Source organism: Scyliorhinus torazame, chromosome 8, assembly GCF_047496885.1.
Source record: "Scyliorhinus torazame isolate Kashiwa2021f chromosome 8, sScyTor2.1, whole genome shotgun sequence".
Taxonomy (NCBI): Eukaryota; Metazoa; Chordata; class Chondrichthyes; order Carcharhiniformes; family Scyliorhinidae; genus Scyliorhinus; species Scyliorhinus torazame.
The window spans coordinates 191912023-191927502 of NC_092714.1; the positions used below are offsets into that span (position 1 = coordinate 191912023).

Here is a 15480-nt window from a genome sequence, read left to right on the forward strand (position 1 = left end):
TTATTTGGACCAGTTCAGAAAATGGATGAATGCTGCTCCTTTAAAATGTAAATATTAAACAAAATTATGGGAAAATAATCCATTCCGACCACTTTGTTGAATAGCCAGTGTGAGGTATCTTCTTCTTCTGTGATTACTCGCGAATGAGTCTGATTATCCACCTAAGAAGCTCTATGTTACCCGTCATGGGTTCTGTGTATCCATGTGTGGCCGATGAGCCTGATCATAGAGCTGCTTCTTCGACTGCACCCTTTGCAGATGATTCCGTAAGGAAGGATTGAGCCTTGCCGGTGTTCCTTTCTCGGGCTCCTTTTCTGGGCCTCCTCTTGCCATCGGAAGTTTAGGAAACATTAACCTCCAAGTAGATCTCTTCAGATGCTGAAGTCAATGTCTATGTTGCATTTCTTGAGGTAAGTCTTCAGGGCGTCTTAGAAGACCGTCCCTTGTACTCGGGAGCCTTCCTTGAGCTGGGCGAAGAAGATTTGCTTTGTGAATCGGGACTCTGACGTCCTAAGCACATGGCCGGCCCAGTGGAGTTGGTTTTGGATGATCGTGGCCAACTCTTCGGTATGGCTCTTGACTCCTTCAAGAATACTAATTTTCGTATGCCTGTCTGCCAGCTGGTGCGAAGAACCCGTCTCAATAGTATTGATGGTACCTCTTCATGGCCTTGAGGTGGAGTCTGTACGTAGTCCATGACTCTGAGCCATACAGAAGAGTTGGGAGGATGACTGACTTGTATAAGAAGATCTTTGTGCCAGCACGCATGTCAAGATAATCAAAAACTATTTTCCTTAGCTGTCCAAAAGAGGCACTCATGGACTAGAAAACAATATTGGACCTCCTCATTGATGTCAGCCTTAGATGAAAGCTGGCTCCCCAGATTGTGGGGACTGGGGACCACTTTACCGAACGTCACTGATCCGTTCACAAGTAGGACCCAGACCTTCCTGTCATTGCCATTTCAGTTCACTCTCCTGCTCTTTTGTCCATATGTCTGTCCTTGGCCTGCTGCAATGTTCCAGCACAAACTGGGGGAACAGCACCTCATCTTCCGATTAGGCACGTTGCAGCCTTCCGGACTTTAAAAAAAATGTTTCCAATTCAGGGGCAACTTAGTGCGGCCAATCCACCTACCATGCATGTCTTTGGGTTTTGGGGGTGAGACCCATGCAGACATGGGGAGAATGTGCCTTCCAGATTTCAGACAGTGAACTCTCTCCTCCACCTTCACCCCATTTTTAATTCCATCCATTTATTTTCATTTCATATGTTGGTCTGTTTTCCCCCACCCCATTCAGGCCATCTGTTTCTAGTTGCCCTTTGGCACACTGCTCACCTTTGTTCTGCCATTCACACTTTCTCATCTCTTCATGTGCCACTATCAGCACCTTCTTAGCCTTTATCACCCCATTTACATTCTTTTTGTCTTTCTGTGTTCAAAATCTTTGTCAAGCCTATCCAGTCCCGCCGCTCAACACCCATCCCCCCCCACAAAACAGTATAAATCTAACACTATTTCCAGTTCTCTCCAGCTTTGACAGAGTCATCCAGACTCAAAACGTCAGCGCGCTTCTCTCTCCACAGATGCTGTCAGACCTGCTGTGATTGTCCAGTATTTTCAGTTTGCAGATTCCAGCATCCTCAGTAATTTGCTTTTATCTCCATTCCAAATGATTGTTTTGCTCGTTATCCATGAAGGCCGCCCTCTGGGTTGGGGGAGGGTCGGGTTACCGGTGTGTGGGATGGGGTTTGGTGCCACGGGCTGGCTACTCACCCTTGCTGCTCTGAGGAGGTCATGTAGTTTCTTTTGGCACTGCTGGCCGGTCTGGACGGTGCTGCTCGTGGCGCTGACCGCCTCTGCCACCTGCACCACCACACAACGAATGATGGCAGCTGGCAGCCTCCTTCCCTGTCGGGGTACAGGGTCACTGACCAGGAGGGTCTCCAACTCGGTGTCGGTGAACTGTGGATCTGCTCTCATTGCTGCCATCTTGTTAGTTGGGAAAGTGAGTGTGGGGAGTACAGTGTGTATATGCAGCTGCAGCTTGTCAGCCTCCTGACTGTCAATTGCGAATCCGGCAATGTTTCTTATTAGAATCGATTGTGTTCCACATGGCGCCGGTGCAAGCTCCTTAGCAGTCGCGGAATCGGTCCAGGTGTGGCGCCTGTTTTGCTGTTGTGAAAATCCACAAATTCTGCTTTTTCATCAACACTTCGTCTCTGAAAAGGTGAATCCCACCCAGAATGCGTTTCAGACTACAAGAGACACCACCGAAGAGGGGGCAGACTTGCGCACACCTTGGTGAACATTTTGTCTGGCCCCACACCTGCACTGGGCACACACAAAGGGTGAAGTTGCTGATGGCCGAGTCTGGGCACAGTAAGCATCTTGGCGTCTGACGCACTGACCCAAGGTTTGGGTGCAGGGGTGGTGGGGGGGATGGTGGGGTGGGGTGGGGGGGATGGTGGGGTGGGGTGAGGGGGTGGGGGTGGGGTGGTGGGGGTGTGTGGTGGTGGTGGGGGAGACAACACCCAGCTTCCCACCCCGTACACCCGTAAAGCTTGCCACAGTGTCAGCTTACAGAAGTGAGGTGGATTTGCACGAACACCAAAAAACACTCAGGGAGCTATCGCCCCAAAACTTTGCACCGCATTTAATGTAGTTTAAGCATAACATAAAACAGAGGCTCTGGCAGAATGTCACAAGACCAGCATTCAAACCCGAAATGCCCAGTAAACTCAGCGTCAACGGAGTCAGTCACACACATATCAAGTCAGTAGAGTCTGTAGGCTCAAAACTTGCAGCCATGCAGCAATCGTCAGCACCAGTGTAGAACATCGCTGTTGCCAGACAGCTTTCCCAGCGATCGCAGAACAATCTCTTGAAACCAACGCCGCACTCAGAACCTGGACGACAGTCCAAGGCGGGCTGCGGCAAAGTGACAATTGGTATGCCGTTGCACACGGTCTTTGACAGAGGGCAGTTCCAGTCGCCAGGCAAATTCGACGACTGAGGATCTTCCTGATGCTGCAGCCTTAATCCACCATCGCAGCCATTGATACCATACGAGTATCTTCCACCTGATCCGCTGTTGAGGACTTGTTTGGCTGGTTCCTCCCCTCTGACCTTACCGTCATGGGTGACCCTTCCAGAAGTTAAAGACTGCCAACGGCATTGCTCCCGGTATCAGCGGAATGTTCAAGCCTCTCCACCATGGCAAGGTGGCAATCCAAGGAAAGGGATATAAGATATATAGGAAGGTGGGAAGGAATAAAGGAAAGTAACATAAATAGCTTAGGGACCACATTCAAATCATTACTGCTTGGTGTTCAGCACTGCCTGGGTGTTACAGAATAAAATCTTCCAGAGAGCATTCCATGTCTCTTATAGAATGTGTCATATTTTTCATTTCATTAAATTACATGCTGGTACTTAATGGACCGTGGGAGCAAATCTCCACAACACCACAAAAGCAGACTTCATAAAGTTTCTAACTAATGATATTTCTGAGGGATTCATGTCAAAAATCACTTGCTTCCAAATACCTCGAGGAATAAATAAAACGCATTATGTTAGAATGAAGCCATTGATTTTTTTTATGACAATATCTGGAAACAAAGTTTGAAAGGAATTTAGAAACATTTATTTCCTTAAAGAGTAGAATGGGTAATGTTAAATTGAATCCGATTCAGAAGCAAGGCTGCCCCAAGAGTTTTATTTCAGATATTCATTGAAAAATAATTACAACAAGCATAATTGGTTCTGGAGAGGCCTCAAGGAATGGAAGAATTTAATTGTAAATATTTGCCACAGCTTCCAAATGACGCAGCTTTAGGAAAGCTCAATCAGAATCATATTGAATGGGTAATGCCGAAACAATATCTACTAATCACTTGCTGCAAAGTAAGAGTTAATTGATTCATTTGCATTAATATGAATTGGACATGACACAAACTGCAAAATGAATAATTTATGAATTCATTTATGTGAACATGATCGGACTCTAAGTAACATAGGAATGAAAAACATTTGACATGTGCCGAGTTAGGGGCAGAACCTAATGCCCCCAGAGACAGATTTGGAGGCCTTGGGAGTGGGGGAGTGCGTGCATTGCACCATCTGGGGGGGGGGGGGGGGGGGGGGGGGTTGTTACCTTCTTGCCTCCCAGCCTCCGCCCTATTGAGCCCAAGGCAGGAAAGTTCATGGGTGGCCTTCTGTGCTGACAGTGATTAAGGCACTTAATTGGGCAATTAATGGCAGCTGGTGGAATTCCAATTCATTTAATAAATATTAAGCTGGTCTCAGTAATAGTGACCATGAAACTATCATCAATTTTCTAAAAAACATCCAGTTCATTAATGCCCTTTCAGGAAGGAAATCTGCCACCCTTGTCTAGTCTGGTCTACATGTGTTTCCAGACCCACAGCGATGTGGTGGACTCTGAAATGGCCGAGCAAGCCACACAGTTTGAGGGAAATTCTGGGTGGATAGCAAATGCTGGCCTTGCTGCCGATGCTCATATCCCATGAAAGAATGAAGGAGAAAAAGAAGCTGCTCTTGCAGAAGTAACTCATTTTTCAGCATTCCTCTGTAATACTTTGCTATTTCTTTCTTTTTGCAGGTGAACAGCAATGATGATAAAGGGGTTGTGAGAGGAAACTGGGGCCCTGATTATTCAAATGGAGTACGTCCAACAATGTGGAGCGGAAGCATCATCATCCTCCGCCAATGGAGCAAATCGGGCTGTCTGCCTGTTCGTTATGGCCAGTGTTGGGTCTTTGCAGCAGTGGCCTGCACAGGTATGCAGCAGACTGGGCAAGGTTTACGGCACTAACATGAACATTTAACAATAATGGTTCCACGTTACTGAGAACCGAAGACAGATCCACAGATCTCTTTATAGCCGAACTCCAATATTCCGCATTTCAACTGATCAGGAATTTTGATATGAAGTTTCCATATATTTTGTTAAAAAAACCTCAAACCACAATTTCATGAATTCCTGATGTGTTATTCCATCAGCGTCTACCAATTTGTAAGCAATGATGTCTCAATGGAGTAGTATAATCACTTGCAGCAACCGGGCCTAAGTAAATGTATGGGTATTGAATGAGATTTATTTTGACCAGCTCAGATGTAAATCTATTCCAGTTTTCTGTGGCATTGCAGATGAAGTGCAGAAATGTAATGGCATTGTTCCTGGTTTTCAAAAATATATAATTGCATTAGTTTTAGTGAGAAGTTATGTTGGTATAAAAACATTAGTTAATAAATAGCACTCGGGAAAAAAACATTGATTAAAATGTAGATGGGGGCTATGAAGTAAATTGAGACAGTGAGGTGGAGCTGGTAACTTCTCATGGTTGCAACAATTTAGTCTTATAAGTTAACTGGTCTCAAATGGCTGGTATTGATGTAATTTCTAATTTAATGTCCTAATGATGTAGTCCAAACAATGCATTTAAATTATAGTCTGAAGCTCACTTTCTTTCAGACACTGTTGATATTTTGGAGCAATGGAGAGCACCTACTTAAGCCCACACCTCCACCCCATCTCCGTAACCCAGTAACCCCATCTAAGCTTTTGGACACTTAGGGGCAATTTTAACATTGGCAACCCAAAAACCTGCATTTCTTTGGACTGTGGGAGGAAACCGGACGGTAAGTGCAAACTCCACACGGACAGTCACTCTATGCCGGATTTGAACCCGGGACCCTGTACCTGTGAGGCAGCAGTGCTAACCACTGTGCCACCATGCCGCCCCGTTGTTGAGCCTGTCTAAAGAATATAAAAGTCATGGTTTACGCTGTCGCTCTGGTGGTGTGGGCAAAATAGAGCCGGTACCCGGCTCCACAGAGATCGGGGCGACCTAGCCAGCAACGCCCACATCCCATGAATGAATAAAAAACAAAGCCGGGACTTCTGTCAGATATGAGAAATATAATTCAATTTATCTGGCCCCAGAGTTGGTTCCTGTGAGGATTTTAAATTATCCTTTGTTTATTTAAAAGATTTTAAAATGTGTTTACAAGAGTCATTATTCATGTGCATCTATGTATTTTTTATTCCATAAAAAATGTCATGGAGTCACTTGGAGCGTCCATGGAGAGTTGAGCTTTTGACTTGTAACAACCATCTGTGGGAAGTTGTTGATAATTTATTTTAAGGCTTGTGAATCATTGCAGCCATGAAGAATTATTTAATTCTTCCTCTTAACCCATTCCAATTATGACAAAACATCATCATGAACGGAGCCTGAGAGAGTGACTGAATATTAAAATGGGGGCCGTCCGCAGTCTCAGTTAGTGCTAGCTTTACTGGTGAGTCACAGAATTGGTCCGCCAATTCGCCACGCCATCTAGGTCGGACACTATCAGGTAGATCTCAAATCTCTGTTTGATTGTACGCCAGTTGGTACTGAGATTGCCGTGGCACCTGAGCGCTGAGGAACCGGAATCTCAAACATCTTGCCTGGGTGCTGTTGCTGGTAGTCACGGATCTGTTGAGTTGAACTATATAGATTCAAAAGGGCACTACTGGTACCATGTTGTGTTATGCTTCTTCATGTAGCATAAGCTGCTTCCTTGATGTATACTCTGACAAAGGAAGGTTCAGACTTGGAGATAGATTTAACATATTTATTGAACAGTTAACAATTCTCCTACTTGAGTTTGACTCTCCTAATCTTGCTATAGTAACTCAGTCTAACTAACCAGTCTGCTCTAAGCCATGCGGTGGGTGTGATGCTTCGGATCTGCCCCTGTCATTCTGAGTGTCGCCTGTGGAAAGGGAAAGAGCATGTGTGCCCTGCCCTTTTATATGGGTTGCCTCCTTGTGGTAGTGTCGCCTCTGGGTAACTTGACTGCCCATTGGTCGTGTCCTATTCTAAGTGATCATTAGCTGTATGTCTGCATGTCATGATGTCTCTGGTGCTCCCTCTAGTGCTTACTCAGTTTTAGTGTGTTTACATTAACCCCGTGTGTGCCTACAGTGATGTATATCACCAGAGAATTGACTGATTTGGCCTCTGAAAAGAGAATACTAATTAAACTGTCACATAAATAAAACGATTGCGAAGCTTTTTTACTTAAAAATTAGCAGCGATCATTCAGAAATTCGTCATTCAGATGCCAGATATTTCCTGGCAGATACGACCTCCACTTTCACACTAATCATTTCTTATGTCAGCTTTGTTGCTATTGCTGCTCATTCTGCATCCACCGATGAAATTAAGAACATAAGAACTAGGAGCAGGAGTCGGCCATCTGGCCCCTCGAGCCTGCTCCACCATTGAATGAGATCATGGCTGATCTTTTGTGGACTCAGCTCCACTTTCCGACCCGAACACCATAACCCTTAATCCTTTTATTCTTCAAAAAACTATCTATCTTTATCTTAAAAACATTTAATGAAGGAGCCTCTCCTGCTTCACTGGGCAAGGAATTCCATAGATTCACAACCCTTTGGGTGAAGAAGTTCCTCCTAAACTCAGTCCTAAATCTACTTACCCTTATTTTGAGGCTATGCCCCCTAGTTCTGCTTTCACCCGCCAGTGGAAACAACCTGCCCCCGTCTACCCTATCTATTCCCTTCATAATCTTATATGTTTCTATAAGATCCCCCCTCATCCTTCTAAATTCCAATGAGTACAGTCCCAGTCTACTCAGCCTCTCCTCGTAATCCAACCCCTTCAGTGCTGGGATTAACCTAGTGTGTCTCCTCTGCACACCCTCCAGTGCCAGTACGTCCTTTCTCAAGTAAGGAGACCAAAACTGAACACAATACTCCAGGTGTGGCCTCACTAACACCTTATACAATTGCAGCAGAACCTCCCTAGTCTTAAACTCCATCCCTCTAGCAATGAAGGACAAAATTCCATTTGCCTTCTTAATCACCTGTTGCACCTGCAAACCAACTTTTTGCGACTCATGCACTAGCACACTCAGGTCTCGCCGCACAGCAGCATGTTTTAATATTTTATCATTTAAATAATCATCCCTTTTGCTGTTATTCCTACCAAAATGGATAACCTCACATTTGTCAACATTGTATTCCATCTGCCAGACCCTAGCCCATTCACTTAGCCTATCCAAATCCCTCTGCAGACTTCCAGTATCCTCTGCACTTTTTGCTTTATCACTTATCTTCGTGTCGTCTGCAAACTTGGACACATTGCCCTTGGTCCCCAACTCCAAATCATCTATGTAAATTGTGAACAGTTGTGGGCCCAACACTGATCCCTGAGGGACACCACTAGCTACTGATTGCCAACCAGAGAAACACCCATTAATCCCCACTCTTTGCTTTCTATTAATTAACCAATCCTCTATCCATGCTACTACTTTCCCCTTAATGCCATGCATCTTTATCTTATGCAACAGCCTTTTGTGTGGCACCTTGTCAAAGGCTTTCTGGAAATCCAGATATACCGCATCCATTGGCTCCCCGTTATCTACCGCACTGTTAATGTCCTCAAAAAATTCCACTAAATTAGTTAGGCACGACCTGCCCTTTATGAACCCATGCTGCGTCTGCCCAATGGGACAATTTTCATCCAGATGCCTCGCTATTTCTTCCTTGATGATAGATTCCAGCATCTTCCCTACTACCGAAGTTAAGCTCACTGGCCTATAATTACCCGCTTTCTGCCTACCTCCTTTTTTAAACAGTGGTGTCACGTTTGCTAATTTCCAATCCGCCGGGACCACCCCAGAGTCTAGTGAATTTTGATAAATTATCACTAGTGCATTTGCAATTTCCCTAGCCATCTCTTTTAGCACTCTGGGATGCATTCCATCAGGTCCAGGAGACTTGTCTACCTTTAGCCCCATTTGCTTGCCCATCACTACCTCCTTGGTGATAACAAAGAATTAAGACATGGTATATTCCCAGGATTGGAAGCAGAGGGGTCGAAGCTCCCCATAGCAGTAACAAGAGACTTTTCAGAGAACTTGTTTACATCATTTGGACCTTCTGGGTGTAATTTGCAATAATGTGTTGCATTTGAGTTTTTACAAAGTAGTTACTTTCGTACCAGGTTTGGTCCGGCATAGGGCGTGATTTAACGTAAAAAATTCTAAGTGCCATTTCGGGCGCGATTGGACGGGTGTTTCCCAACTACCGCGTTGGTGAGATCACCGACTGTGTTAAACGGCAGGTAGTGCCGAAAATGAGCCCACACGAACTTCATGCCATTATTGGCTGCCTCACCATCCAAATCACCAGGCTCACTCCTTGGCAGCTCTCCTCTAACGACAGGGATCTACTTTTAAGCGCTCCCTCACAATTCCCTCCCAGTCAGCACACAGGCTTGGCACCATGCAGACCTGCTCCCTGCTTTGGCGATGCCAACCTGGCAAGACTACTGGATGCCGTGGATGCGAGATTGGACATCCTGTTTTCCCCTGAGGGGGTCAGAGGCCGAGCAGCAGGGTTGCCAATTCCGCCTGGGAGGCAGTGGCAGCAGCAGCAGCCGTCAGTTTGGGCGGCGTGACCAAGAGGGTTGCCATACAATTCAGGGAGAAGACCAATTACCTCTACCAAGCCGCAAGGATAGGCTAACGCCCCACCCCGGTCCACCAAGTCAGCGGCTGGCACTTTGCACCCCTGCCCCACACAGAGAAGTGCACTTGTGACCCAGCACTTCCTGGCATCCACCAGTACAACCCTCCATGTCCAGGTACGGTGCCCACAAGACAAGAGCGGCATGGTAGCACAGTGGTTAGCACTGTTGCTTCACAGCACCAGAGTCCCAGGTTCGACTCCCAGCTTGGATCACTGTCTGTGAGGAATCAGCATGTTCTCCCGTGTCTGTGTGGGTTTGAGCGACATGCCCGAAAATGGAAATGAGTACTCACCTCCTCAGATACCCTCAGTAGCCATTGCGGCAGCTTCACATTTTTAAAAGAAGTGCTAAACAACGCCCATCTCTCGCAGGAAAGCTGGTTCGTTCACAAGTGCCATTCCATTGGACTTCCATCTCACTAATGAGATGGAGGTTGGTCTTAATTGGTGTCAATGATCTTCTCACCACGTTTGGGCGGGATCGGAAACCCGCCACGAGAGCAGACTGGTTAGATGGCGAACCGACGGATCCCAATTTTGGCCTCTCCCGCTATTTAACCGGCGTGCCCAGATCCGCGCTGGGCGCAACGTGGTGAGGAAATCTCGCCGATTGTCTTTCTTGGTTATTCCGATGTGTATTTTTTAATCCTCCTATTGAATCATGAAATTAGCGGCAAAGACACTGAAGTAACATTTATAGCCCTGGTTAAATTCCCAGAAGAGGAACTAGTGAGACGGATCCTCAAAAAGTGGTTCAAGTTAAAAACAAAATATATCTTTCTGAATGATAAAACATATTGGGAGAGGAGAGAAAATTCCAGCAAAATGAATTGCTGGGTTCGTAACCCATCTGCTCATTAATCCACATAAACAGTGATGTTGTTAACATAATTTTACAACTGAAATGTAGGATGAGCACAAGAGATGTCTTGGATTTTGAACCACAATCAGCACAGATCACATTCTGCCAACTCTATAAGCTCAGTGGAAAGCATCTTGATCCTACATGCAGTAAAATCAACAATTTTTTCTCAGATCTCAAAGGTAGACATGACTCAAGACTACTATTGTAAGTACCTGATGCATCGCACGACATCCTTCTCTTTGTCATAATGAGTTAACTTCTTTAAGATTATTTCCACTCTTACCTGTTTTCACCCTCTTTTTTCTTGTAGGCTTGTTTTTAACCTTTAGTTATGGTGATGTTTCGTTGAAAGATATCACTTGTCAGGTGGATGTACTTTTAAGAAATGGGTGTTTATCAAATAGCTGCAGTGATGTCAGTGTGTGGGTGGCGCTGGGCTGTGTCTTTTTTCTTTTGTTTTGAGCTAGGAGCTGCAGTGTGTCTTAATTTCGCTTTCAGTTAGAGAGCTGCATTTGAACCAAGCAGATGTATTTTGGCCTCTCTTCATGAAAAAGAATGTTTCCAGATCACTTGCTGATTTCAAAGTAATACCTGTTTCTGTAAGGAATGCAAACCTACTGGGCGCGATTCTCCACTCCCACGCCGGTTGGGAGAATCGCCTGGGGTGCCGGAATTTCCGGGGACGCCGGTCCGACGCCCTCCCGCGATTCTCCCAAGCGGTGGGAACAGCCCGGTCGAGTTTCGTGGGCCGCAGGCCGGAGAATCGCCGGAGATACCCAAAATGGCGATTCTCCGGCTCCCCCGCGATTCTGAGGCCTGGATGGGCCGAGCTGCCAGGCCAAAACGGCGGGTTCCCCCCGGCGCCGTCCACACCTGGTCGCTACAGTCGTGGACGGTGCGTGAACGCTGGGGGGGCGGCCTGTGGGGGGGGGCGAGGGGGGATCCTGCACCGGGGGGTACCTTAACTGTGGGGTGGCCCGCGATCGGTGCCCACCGATCGTCGGGCCATCCTCTCTGAAGGAGGACCTCCTTCCTTCCGTCGCCCCGCAAGATCCGTCCCCCATCTTCTTGCGGGGCGGATTTGGACAGGACGGCAACCACGCATGCGCGGATGACGTCCGTTATGCGGCGCCGGCCGCGTCATCTAATTGGCGCCGCTTTTACGCGGGCGACAAGGCCTCGCGCGGTTAGATGACGCGGCCCCGATACTGGCCCATTGTCAGGGCCTGAATCGGTCGCGACCGGGGCCGTTCCGCGCCGTCGTGAACCTCGACGGCGTTCACGACGGCGCGGCCACTTTGGCGTGGGGGTGGAGAATCGTGTCCAATGTCTTTGTTAAAAAGGGTTTTTGGCTTATGGATGTTGTTAGGAAAGTTATTAAGGGTTACCCATAGAGTATTGTATCTGTGGGTATTATCAATGTTTGTAGTTGGCAAGATGTTTACTGTGGGTTTACAAAATGTTGACTGGATTCATAGAATAAACATTGTTTTGTTTTTAAAATATTTTTAGTTCTCTGTTGCATCACACCTGCAAAGTGGGCCCTTGTGCTCCCCATAATCAAAATCTATTAAAAGTTGTGGGTCAGGTTAACTCCATGATATACTTTGGAATTTTCTAAACCCTGGCCCATAATGCACTATATTGGTGAACCAGATTTTCTGACAATCTTCCAACGTTAGGAGAGTCCTTGTGGAATTTCAAGTCTTAGCACTTTCATTTTTAACTTCTATTTTTAACATTTTTCTGAAGCCTCAGGCAGCCCTTACTGAACTTTCCTGTCATTTCTTGTTCCCATATTTGATGTTTTGAAGCAACAAATGTTTTCCCATGGGATGCTTGCTCATGAACAGGGACAAATTTGAAGAATCCAACAATTAAAATGTCTGGGATTTTCTCTCCTCCCTCAATATTTCAATCAGTGCTAAACAGAATGAGATGTACTTGTTTTAATTTCAATCAGTTGTTGAGGGTCCTTTCCATCACAAATTATTACCAACAACATCCAGTTTCCAGCAGTTATAGAAATAGAAATTTCATAGAATTTACAGCCCAGAAGGAGGTCATTTGGCCCATCGAGTCTGCACCAGCCCTCCATCCCATCCCTGTAACTCCATCCAACATTTTGGACACTAAGGGCAATTTAGCATGGCCAATCCATCTAACCTGCACATCTTTGGACTGTGGGAGGAAACCAGAGCACCCGGAGGAAACAGACGCAGGCACAGGGAGAACATGCAGACTCTGCACAGACAGTGACCCAGCCAGGAATCAAACCTGGGATCCTGGAGCTGTGAAGCAACAGTGCTACCCACTGTGCTACCATGTTGCCCGTGTTATCATACAGTTGCGATCTAATGTCGGTGCATTGCAACAAGCAGCCCATTCCTGAGCTGTTTTGAACCAAGTGTACTGTTATCTTTCTTTCAATCTTTTAGCGACAAGTGACAAATCGAATAACTGGTGTTGAGTGGAGCCCGACTTGATTATCACAGTCACAAATGCCATCCATAGGGGACCCATACTAACACTTGTCACTTTGTTCTAGTCTTGAGGTGTCTGGGAATTGCCACTCGAACCATTACAAATTTCAACTCTGCTCACGACGCAGATAAAGATCTGAGAATTGACAGCTTCGTCGATGAGAATGGAAAAAGGGTGAGAAGTTCAGGAGATAGTATCTGGTAAGTTGAGTTCCATCACTTCATTTACTGCATTAATTCATTCGGAAAGTCTGATAGAAATTGAAAAGCATGGCCTAATCTTTTCAGAGAAACAATAATGGATCAGAATTTATGAGGATGAGATTGGGGGGTTGTTCACTGTTTCTGCAGCTGACAGCGATCTTAATTACTACAGCAAACATCAAATAAATCTTCTTCGTGCAAATACTAATAAAGCATGCCTTGCAAAGAAATTTCTAGATATACAACCAGCTATTTTTCTTGTATTGATTTAAATCACTGGATCAGGAAAATCTTTTCCTCAAGTATCAATGGCCAGTTGCATTGGTGTCAATGGAGTCAGATATTCCAGCCTAAGTGTCATGTGTTATTATTTAGCAGCTTAATTCCTCTGTGACTGCTCAATATGTCCTGCACAAAGTACATATTATGATGTGAAATCACACTTTATTCACCCACAGGAACAGACATTGAGGCAAGTTTTTAGTTAATAATCTCAAACTGCAAAATGGAATGAACCATCCATTAGACATCGTGCGCGATGTTCCTTTCTGACAATATCAATGTAATAAAACATTGGGAGTTATGTGAAATGCTTGGCTGATCCCACAGTCACATTACCTTCATCTTTCTTTACTATTGACAATGCAACGGGCCACTGAACAGCTCATATCCACGAAGCACTTTTACTCAGGAAAGTTTCAAACATGTAGGGTAAAGGTTTCCGCTGTGCTGTGTTTCGAGACAGCAGGTCTTCAATTACATTAACCACCGTGGAGAGAGGAAACCTCCTCTCAGACCATGGGCGAGATTCTCTGACCCCCCCGCCGGGCCGGTGAATCGCCGGGGGCTGGCCTGAATCCCGGCCCCGCCGGTTGCCGAATTCTCCACCACCAGAGATTCAGCGGGGGCGGGAACCGCGCCGCATGGCAGGCCCCCTCCCCGCGATTCTCCGGCCCAGATAGGCCGAAGTCCCGCCGGCGTAGATTAAACCACCTACCTTACCGGCGGGACAAGGCGGCGTGGGCGGGCTCCGGGGTCCTGGGGGGGGGCGCAGGGCGATCTGGCCCCGGGAGGTGCCCCCACGGTGGCCTGACCCGCGATCGGGGTCCACCGATCCGTGGACGGGCCTGTGCCGTGGGGGCACTCTTTCCCTTCTGCCTTCGCCACGGTCTCCACCATGGCGGAGGCGGAAGAGACTCCCTCCACTGCGCATGCGCGTGAATGCCGTCAGCGGCCGCTGATGCTCCCGCGCATGCGCCGCCCGGAGATGTCATTTCCGCGCCAGCTGGAGGGGCACCAAAGACCCTTTCCGCCAGCTGGCGGGGGGGAAATTAGTCCGGCGCGAGCCTAGCCCCTCAAGGTTGGGGCTCGGCCCCCAAAAATGCGGAGCATTCCGCACCTTTGGGGTGGCGCGATGCCCGACTGATTAGTGCCGTTTTGGGCGCCAGTCGGTGGACATCGCGCCGTTTCCGGAGAATTTCGCCCCGATTCTAATTAGAAACGGCGCTTGTAAAAATTGGTGTGCTTCTGGAAATGATTATACTTTCTGGTGTAGTGGTTTCCTGAGATTAAGACTCGTGAAACAGAAACACTAACTTAACTTTTAGAGTACTGAAACGCTATCTGGAGACTGCCAGCTGACCTAGAAAATAGGTCTGGACCCTGATTAGCTGGCTCCCTGTTAGCACAGGGAGTTACTGAAGGAATTCGTAAAGAGTGGGACCTCATTGATCATTGAGACAATACCAGACTAAGCTAGAGTCACAGACAAACGACACGGACGCTCGTCGATTGTGGCAAGGGTTAAACAACATAATGGGCTATAAAGCAAAGCCAAGTAGAATTCCCGGCAGCAGCACACCCCTCCCCAATGAAGTCAATGCATTCTACGCTCGTTTCGAGCAGGAAACCAACAAACCGTTGTTGACTGCCCCAGCAGCCTCGGACACATGCATACCTAGGGTCACAGCTTCCGAAGTCAGATGGGCCTCCTTGAAAGTGAACCCTTGGAAAGCAACGGGTCCTGACAGTCCGTGGTCGTGCACTCAGATCCTGCATGGACCAACTGGTGGGTGTGTTCGCAGACATCTTTAACTTCTTCCTACTCCGTTCCAAGCTTCCCACCTGCTTCAAGAAGACCACTATCATACCGGTGCTAAACAAGAACCAGGCAACGTGCCTCAATGACTACCATCCGGTGGCCTTGACATCTATCATTATGAATTGCTTCGAGAGGTTGGTCATTAGATACATCAATTCCATACACCCAGAATGCCTTGATCCACTGCACGGTGCAGGGGCGGCATGATGGCAAAGTGGTTAGCACTGCTGTCTCACCCCTCCAGGGACCCAGGTTCAA

The 15480-nt window shown here is 46.9% G+C and overlaps 1 protein-coding gene across 1 annotated transcript in view; it reads left to right on the plus strand.

Moving 5' to 3' along the window:
* The window catches only part of LOC140428899 (protein-glutamine gamma-glutamyltransferase 2-like), an 84110-nt gene that overhangs the window by 37723 nt on the left and 30907 nt on the right, over positions 1-15480 (plus strand). Inside the window, exons 6-7 of the mRNA XM_072515546.1 lie at positions 4626-4803; positions 12983-13118. Of these exons, the coding sequence (XP_072371647.1) occupies positions 4626-4803; positions 12983-13118 (314 nt within the window). The remainder of the gene's footprint in view (positions 1-4625; positions 4804-12982; positions 13119-15480) is intronic.